Here is a 9889-nt window from a genome sequence, read left to right as displayed (position 1 = left end):
GTGCTGAGACAAATTAATTCATGACTGCCCAAATGGATCAATTATTTTAATTTTTACAATTCGATGATGCTCAATGTAATGGAAAACTACAGACAATGTTATAGTGGAAGGCATATGCTTGGTGGTCAAGGCTACACTGCTAGATATGGGTAGAGTTTCTATCCATTTTTCAAAAGTGGTTTATGACGAATAATCAAATTGAAATTTTCTACAAGTTGTTTGAGTTGGACATGGGAAAGAAAGCATCATATGCACGTTCTTAGGAGTTTAAGGACCTTCATAAAACAAAGGCATTGATGACTCGTAGGTGTTGCTCTATGTGTTGTATCTCTTTAGGCTCCCATCATCGTAGTACTATAACACAAAAGAAATTTGGCAACGCTTTGGCTACAAGTAAGGATGGCAAGTCCATGGGTGAGTCCCATTATGTTGCACTCTACCTCTAACTCAAAGAGACCCCCTATCATAGCACCTTCTCACTCAAGGAGAGCCCCTATCATAGCAACTTTCCATCACTCAACTTGGTAGAAACAAAAGAAAAAAGTAAGGGAAATGCAAAGCTACTCATAGTGAAGGTTGCTCCAATGTACAGACCAAGTCTTCTCATACTTCTTGTCATCCTACTTCTTAGTATTTGCCTTCTTGTTGCACTCTCCTACACCTGTAGTAAAGGCCTTTATAGGGCCGAATCCACTTGCTCATATCTCTTTGACTTGCTCATCATACTCCAAGACAAGTGGAGCTAACTCTTTCAAAAGAAGAGTCGCACATACCCTAGAGGTAATCAAGTTGGTGTAGAAAACATCATACCTTGGAGATGGCAACTGATTAAGAAGAGCCATTTCCATGTCCTCTAAAGATAGCATCCAACCTAGGGATACAAGCTCATCCCACATATCCTCTACCTTGTTTGATGTGGTCCTTCATAGAAGGAGAGTTGTCAATTGAGAGCAATCTAATTTCTTCTCTAAGGTAAGGACTTTTTCATGGTAAATGGAAGAGAGCTTCGTTCACACCTCCATTGCAGCCTACAATCTACGCACATGAACAAGGACTATCATGTAGACTCATAAAAAGAAAGGACCTAGCTCGAGAATTGGATTTGTTCATTGTAGAAATGATGGCGGGATCCTCCATTAGACAAGGAATAGAGGTGGTAGAAAAATCCCAAAGATCAAAGGTGTCGAGTATGCACTCCACTTTGCATGACCAAAGGGAGTAGGTCAACCTGTCAAGTCAATCTTATTTGAGTAAGGAAGAAAGAACCAACACCTGCATAGAGGGTGCCATCATGGCAATGTGAGGGCCAGAAGAATGGGCCCAATGTGAGACATGCAAAGAACTAGTTGGAGGAGAAGGCCACTCCAACCTTTGAGACCTATCAGCGTGGTATTCCATTTCAAAACAATGGTCTCATCTTCTTTCTTCACATTCCTCTTTGCAATGTTCGAACCGATGACAACACTTGTCTTCCAAAGAATAGATAGACTCCTCATATGATCCATCAATTCCCCTATAAGATCTCAAGCCTTGTGCGCTTTCTAGACAAGTTTGTTACCAAGAAAGTGTTTTTCCTCACAGTGTCATCACGAGCAATTCCTCTATTTGTGGAATTGTGTGGAATTGGCATGTGGACTATGCGATAGAATTGCCAAAGCAAATGTTCCGTGAAATAGGACTAAAACAATGGCTATCATTTTTAAGGTTTGGCAAGTTAAATAGTTATTTGCATTATTGAACATTCTACAATCAATTAGAGGCCAACATCAAAGGTAGCAAGGCATCTATAGATCAATTGTGTTCCTAAAATACAACCATTTGTACCAATTTGGAGCATGCAAAGTGAAATTTCAACTCGTCACAAAAAATAAATGAAAAATTTAGGCAAATGTAAGGTAAGTACTAATTGTGGTTTTGAGCATGAATCGAATGCTGGCTTGTTGTGATAGTAGTGTAGGTTTGAAGTGTAGGCCTAAATTTACTCAATTTAGTAATAAATCAAGTGTGCAAAGGTTAGGGCAAATTTTATGCATGAGTAATGTTGAGGCTTTGTACAACAGATACTGAGATTTCATGTATCACACATTGTTTGCAATGCCACAATAGTGTGAAACTAAGTTTGCACCTCTAATGTCACTTTTACAAGTCATTGAACTAAGGATAGCATGTATTTGTATATATCACGCTTGTTATAGTAGGAATGTGCATATGTGTTACACATTTTATAAAAGTTAGTGAGAGCAATTAAGGACATTACATTAGAGAATAAGTTTTGAGTTCATTCAAGACCAATATACATGGGAATCACTAGCATTGAAAGAGTGTTGATTTATGATAGCAAGTAACATGTGATTTGTTTAAGCTTACATAATGATAAAGAAATACCAAAAGGGGTACAAACCTTTGGGGCATACCCCAACCTTTGGAGCCTTTCATGTACCATCTACCGTGCAAGCGTATTTTAACTCTCTTGTTAGACGAGTCTTTTGGGAGCTTTCATATACCATCTACTATGCATGAGCATTCGAACTTTCTTGTTAAATGAGTATTTTGGACTTTTACTAATTTATTCCATGTGTGCCAACCAATTTATATTCACTATCCTTCAGATTATTCCTAAAGCCTAATTTTAAAAGTTCACCAAGTCCAACCAATTCCTTGAGGCTTTGGGTATTTCAAGGGCTACTTAGCAAGGTTTACTCCTTGATAGGAGAGAAGCAACAGGTTTTAGATATGCTTGTGCAAGCTATTGCTCTAATAGACTGGTTACACACCAAATGACGAACGTCCACTTTGTAAGCTTTAACCAATCAAAATACTTATTTGAGGGGTTGGGCTTTCGTAGTCCTTTACACACTAGAGAGGACATGAGCTATTGTTTAGCTACAGAACACATGAACTCCTTGCCCACTTTTGGACGGCGAGTCTCCACTACCCACTTTGTAAAGTGGCAAACAAGGGTGCACTTTTTGCATTTGCAACCAATCAAAAAATTTATAAGTTTATTATTTATTATTTTTTTACAAACTATATCCATTTGGTGTGTAAAGGTATGACGCCCATTTCTGCGCCCAATTTCAAAAAGTGCACGCCCACACTCGGGGCGGGGGTTGGCTGTCCATTACTTGGTGTGTAACCAGCCTGAGCTTCATGGCAAACTGCATGGTTCAACCAACATTACTTGCCAAATAGAGCTTTTGAAGTAGCACTTTTTTTAAAAACTCATTCCAAAATAGATATTTCCTGCTGTGATAGCGTGGTTTAACCAGCCCTTCGAGTGTGCCATACAGATTGCATCTGTAAGTTATCATAGGTGACTGCAGCATATCACCATGCATTCAACTTAACCAAGAGAGCTAAATCCGTTCGGTCTCTCTCTGACTACACTTACGCTCTTGCAGCTTCTAACAAACTCGTCCTAAGGACTGTTCCAGAATCCAGCCTTATTATCAGTCACAGACATGTAAGAATATACAGGTGTACCATTTCCAACGGTACATAGTCTAGCAAACTCATCTAGTGCATAAATTAGTGCGCATGAACAACTTTTTCAAATTTAGTTTTATTGCAGTTTTTTTGTCACTCTTGTTAATGCAAGACTCCCTCAAAAACTACCAAGTACATATTACCTAAAGCACTTGAGTAGGACATTCCAATCACCCATAAAATAGCCAACTTCAATTGCTGGGCAGAGCATGGATCTCAACACATTTCAACAATGGTTTTTTTCACAATTCAGTGTAAGGAACAATCCCCATGACCCAGTCAAAGCTTCAAAGACAAACTCATTTCTGTATAACAAAAAGCCCTTAAAACGGTAACTACTAGTAGAGAGATCACATAATCAAATCTCAGGATGCCAAGCTTCCATCTCCTGATACAAGCATTTGAGTTTGTGAACACATCTGCCTCTCTATCTCTTTAAACATGAAGTCGAGCGTAGCAGACATTCTTCATAGAATGAACTAGCTTGATACAATGAGTGTAATCCCAATACCAAAACAGATGGCAAGGAAACAAGTCCATTGAAAATTGACGTATCAAGAGAGTAGCATCTTGTTTTACTTGATTTGCACCACATGTCTCATTGAGCGTGGAATTTCTCCATAGAAAAAGCACAGCAGACATTGGATTCCATGATAAAACATTGCCTTGCTTAAAACCTGGAAGAGGCCACATTAACCTTCAATGGGCGTCCACTGAACTCATGCCCATTCAAAGCATCAATAGCAGCTTCCATTTCCTCAGCACTGGACATAGAGACAAACCCAAAACCTCTAGATCTTCCAGTGTCACGGTCTTTTACTACTCTTGCCTCTGATACAGTTCCGTATCTGCTGAAAAGCTCCTGCAGACTGGAATCCTCAGTTGACCATGGCAAATTACCCACAAAGATCCTGTGTGGGCTAGCTGACCTGGGAGATCCATAACTAGGACTGCTGTAGCTTGAGCGAGTTTCAGAACCTCCATAGCCATAGGAGGGGTTGGGGTTCCCATAACCTGAGCGAGTATCAGCAGCTCCATAACCAGAGGTAATATTGGAGCTCCCATAGTTTGAACGAGTATCAGCAGCTCCATAACCTGAGGTGGCATTGGAGCTTCCATAGTTTGAGCGAGCATCAGCACCTCCGTAACCCGAGGAGGTATTGAAGCTTGCATAGCTTGAGCGGGGCTCAGGTTCTCCATAGCCTGACAAATTAGTGGAGTTCCCATAGCTTGAACTGTCATGATTAGATGAAGACTCTCTCCTACCATAGCTAGAGGTATTATAGCTGGAAGGTGATGTAGAGTTCCCATAACCTGAGTTTCCAGACTTCTCATAAAGCGAAAGCACGTCAATGTCATGATTTGGACCAACAGAACCGCTACCATAGCCCTGATTGGTGTTATAGCCTGATGCAGACTGGCCACCACCAAAACTAGTATAGCCTTCAACGTACTGAGTACTTTCTGAGCTGGGAACAGACTGAGTGCTGCCATAGCTAGCAGAGGACTTGTCAGAATCAAAAGTTGATACCGGTTGGCTGCTTGTATAGCTGGGTGGAGGCTCATAGGTTTGTGCAGATGGCATACTATCGCCAAAGCTTGTTGCAGCATTGCCCCCTGAGATCGTAGTGGATTGCGAGCTAGTGCCATAGCTCTGGGACAAGCTACCAGAACTATAACTGGGGGCCGACTGGTAACTAGGCGTGACATTACTGCCAAAGCTTGGCACTGAGGGAGTGCTGGGTGATGTGCTAGGGTTGCTATCTGCACCACTGCTAGATGAACTGCTTCCAGTACTGTAGCTTGGGGGGGTCATAACACTGCCATAACTAGGGTTCGGTACAGTGGCATAACCAGAAGAGCTACTGCCAAAGCTTGGCACTGATGGAGTGCTAGGTGATGTGCTAGGATTGCTGTCCGCAACACTGCTAGATGAAGTGGTCCCAGTACTGTAGCCGGGGGAGCTTACAGCACTTCCATAACTAGGATTTGGTGCGGTTGCATAGCCAGAAGTGCTACTGCCATAATTAGGATTTGGCACGGCAGCATAGTTTGGATTTTGCACAGCACCATAGTTTGGATTTGGCACAGCTTTGTAGTTCGGATTCGGCACAGCGTTGTAATTCGGATTTGGCACGGCACCATAGTTACGGGACCCCATTCTGCTTCTGTAGGAAGGGCGGTTGCGCCTACCTCCTATCTCAGGGTCATGGGGACGCTTCTCGACAAAGTCCATTCTGATGCAGCGCCCTTTGAACTTGTACCCATCACGCTTCACAATGGCCATGCAAGCATCCTGCTTGGTGACAAATTCGATGAACCCGCCGATCCCCTGAGCATTGAGCTCGGGGTCGTCTGTGAACTCAAGGTTCTCTACAGGCAGGTCTTCCTCTGCAAACCACTCCAGGAACTCATTCCTGTCGACGTTGGGGGGCAGGTTCCATATCTTCAGCCGCTTACCAACGGGCACACCTTCAGTGATGGGGATCTTGTAGAAGTCTGGGTCGAGGGCGAGGATGGCAGTGCGACGAACGGACCGGCGAGACGCGACGGATAAGACGCTGATAAACCGCGCAGAGCATGAGGAGGGCTCCAGGAAGATGGCGCGGCCGGCTGCAGAGAGGCCGGAGGAGGCCCTGCTCACGACCGAGGCCCTGCCGTGGCCGCGGCCGCTGCTGCCTTGGACAGAGACGAGAGAAGACGAAGAAGCAGGGAAGGTGCTCATAGCCGTAGCCATGGTCGCAGCTTGGCTCCCTTATCCCGTTCTTCAGGAGACTTCCCTTATCTATCTGAGAAGAGAGACGAAAGAACAGAGCAACAGAAACAGGGCTAAACAATGCAGACGGAGCTACTTCCAAGGATTTTAGTTCCGCTATAGGCTAGGGTTTTGATGTTTCTCGATAGTAGGTACCTCATCCACTGTCCAGATATTTCAGATCTTTTTAATTGGTTAACGCTCACAAATCATTAGTTCTCTTAAATAATTTACAGTTCTACCATTGCCAAGAGGAGATCATGGCAATGGTAGTTCAGAAATGCAGTTCCCACGCAGGTCGATTGACTTGCATGACGAGATGCCATGACTAGCAGAGCGTACGGTCACATGTAGCTTGATGCACCAACTAACCCCCAACCAACAAGATGGGCAATCACAGAGAGAGCACCACCACATGGAGAGACAAATAGAAAGAAGATTTTTTATGAGTTGGAGGCTTCCAATCGTGAAATGCCACATCAAAGTGAATCCTATTGAGTTCATATCGATGCATCGTACCCTCCTCAAACTAAATGGATCACTACAAGTCCCACATGAAAGTCAATCACACTCATCCATGCACAAGTCAAGAACAATTGTCTTGACTTGAGCATGTGAATTGACCTACGCATGGCATGCTTAAAAGAAGGGGGGAGAGAGAGAGAGAGAGAGAGAGAGAGAGAGAGAAATGAGGAGATATGACTCTCAAATTATTCAATGGGCTTGGCAAAACAACTAGATAGTGTTAGACTCAACCTAGGAGAATCCACATAGTGCAAGTGATGGGTGTGTGGCTGGCATTTCAACTTACAACCCCACATGTATTGGCACTCGCAAAGTTCCCTACATGCCCTCAAAAACAAGGGTGTTCAAGGAGTGACAAGAAGTTAGACAACATGCCAAATGACGGTTGGGTTTGTTGTCACTTTCAATCAAACCGTTTCTCTCTCTCTTTTTAGGCATAGCCATGGTCCTTACAAAGACTTACATGTGGTTGTGTCTTGTTGAGAACTAGTAGTTACTCCCACAAGTCCATCCACTCACATGTGTCTACACTCTTAGTGGTATGCCAATATTCAAAATTTCCCATCAAAAACTATAAGAGCATCAATGGAAACTTACAAAAAGAAAAACATAAAATAAAAGTCAATTACAAGTTAGTCTAGTTTAAACTCAATTGAAAAGTCCATGCCACGTAGCTTTTGAGCTTCTATGGGTGTAGCAAGTTTGAATTGTTATACACTAACTTGATTGCTATCGAGCTATTGTAAGACAATATGGACTATTAGTCGTGTGCCAAGTGGACCCACCAATTTGCCTTTTGTTGTTGAAGGTATTTGTTCATGACTCATTCGCTACCCTATATCAATACTGAGACTTTTAAAAATAGTATTTATAGATGAGAAATGACCATGGATTAGCAATGTGAAATGGTGCCACAACCTACAAGATGGGCAAGCTTGAAGGTGCACGTACAATAAAACTATAAGTATGTATGGAATCCTAACACTACTAGCATGCTTTGTTACCCTAAGGTGGCTTTTTGTCCAGATCACTCATAGCCCATGAAGATGATGCACTAGTAGGGGCATTTAATTTTGTTGTGCATTGATAGACTATGTAAATTATGTGATTGTTAATGAAAGTTGTAAGTAACTAATGCCCACCATCTTTGGTCTTTGGTGCACATGAAGAGAGAACACAAGCTTGGTCAAGTAGTCATCTCTTTCAAGAGAGATTTCTTGCCTTTATCCATTTGTAGAACCAATAGAACTCTGCCATGTCCTTAACTATGGATCAAAGTGGTCTTCACAATGAAAATTCCCTTTGTCATGTTACTGCCTTGATGTGGTTAGTGGAAAACCACACCATCAAATTGTCATATGGTCCTAATGAGATGCTTTGTAAGCCCCCCATGTGGGTAATGAATGCTAGGAAGTAGTTGAATGCCCATGATAGACATGTAAGGTGCTAAATAACCACTTTCTCACTCTTCATTAGCATTAAGAAACCAATATACTTAAGACAAACCAACAATTAACATTGGGGCTATCATGAGCAAGCCCTCCACCCTCTTCTTGATAAGGACATGTGATTACGAAAAAGTGGCTACTACATAGAAATCTTGGCACATTAGCATGAAAGCTTATGCATGTGTGTAGTCTATCATAGGGTAAGCTAAAATGGAACAATATATCATAACAAGGTTGCTATACTCTACACATTTCTCACTTTGTCTTATGAACACATGAAACAAGTCCAAGTGATTGTAAATTATAATAAGCTTATATTTGAATATGAACACTTCACATTGATTTGTGTGGACTAATAAAAACAATTGATATGAGACAAAAGCTTACAAATGGCAAGTTTACAATAGCATGAGAAAAGTCCACTGTCAATCCAAAGGTATCAATTGCAAATGTATTGATATTCTCTGTATATTCCTCTAGATATTGGTTGGATAATGGTGGTAGTGTGATTTCAATATGGTCATTGATTACATATTAAAATTTTCAATCCACCTCATCATAAGGACCCAAATGGTTGAACTATTTCCACACAAGTGCAAGGCATGATGGAGCTCATTAGTTGTTCAATGAAACATAGCTAGGCTTGTCACCAAGGGTGCTCACAAGCTTGGTTTGGACCTTACAAGACCTTTCCGTTGATAGATGCAATCACCATTATCAAATCAACCATTACTCTATTTTTCCATCACATTGATCCATTTATAAATTGGACATGATAATAGTGTCTTCATTAATGGTATTCATCATGAGTAGATCTATGTGGAGTAGCCTCCAAGATATGTTGTTCCAAGATTAAAGGGTCAATGACCACTTACAAAAGGACCTTTATGGCCTAAAGTAGTCACCCCATGCTTGGTGTGAGTTAATTGATTGCTTCTTTCTTTAACATGGGTTCCAAGGGTCATCACACAAACCCAACCTCTAGTACAAGTTGGCAAATGATTTGGGAACATGTAGTATCCTTTAGATGGATGGCTTCACTACAAGAGTCACACTCAGCACGATGCTCACACATGAGAGATTCTAACAAGGATATTGAGAGTGATAAACCTTGGATCTTTCTGTTTCTTTATTAAGCTCAAAGTTTTTTAAGTACTTGTTAACCGCAAGAAGTATGAAGCATGCAATGTGCAAGAAGCAAGCACAAGGAAGAGCCTAAATTCTTACAAACAGTCCTTGGATTATTAACCACAATATCATGTGCATAAAGCACTTGCATATTTGAATGGCCAAATAGTTGCAACAATTATATTGATATACTATGTAAATCCACAAGTTGAGTATGATCCCCTGCAAGATGTAATGATAGCATAGGCTCTCATAGAAAAACCACAAAGGTTCTAGTGCGTTCTCACCATAAAAAAGCATGCAATGAGATATCACCAGTCTTGATGCCCTAAAGTGGGTTGGATACCCAAGAGGGATGGAGAAACTGTAATCCAAGAAATCATATATAAAAAGGATGAGAATGAATATAACAAGCTATTCATGTATGTACAAACTTTGTGCGCCTACCTTCCTGCTTTCATTGTGAGAGAATGAGTGAGGGTGAGAATGAGAGATTGAGAGCAAGAGAGTGAGGATGAGGAACCAAGAGGGTGAAGCTCTATTAATC

At 41.5% G+C, this 9889-nt stretch overlaps 1 protein-coding gene across 1 annotated transcript; it reads right to left on the bottom strand.

The window, feature by feature from the left end:
• Positions 1–3776: 3776 nt before the first annotated feature.
• On the bottom strand, positions 3777–6389 carry LOC148011111 (uncharacterized). The gene has a single exon (XM_087670460.1). The coding sequence runs from the start codon at positions 6221–6223 to the stop codon at positions 4157–4159; it is 2067 nt and encodes a 688-aa protein (XP_087526586.1). The 5' UTR covers positions 6224–6389; the 3' UTR covers positions 3777–4156.
• Positions 6390–9889: the final 3500 nt, after the last annotated feature.

This window comes from Lygodium microphyllum, chromosome 28, assembly GCF_053477565.2.
Source record: "Lygodium microphyllum isolate KBCC chromosome 28, Lygodium_microphyllum_v1.1.10, whole genome shotgun sequence".
Taxonomy (NCBI): Eukaryota; Viridiplantae; Streptophyta; class Polypodiopsida; order Schizaeales; family Lygodiaceae; genus Lygodium; species Lygodium microphyllum.
Note: the sequence above shows the minus strand (reverse complement) of the source record. Positions and strands in the feature narration are given on the sequence as shown.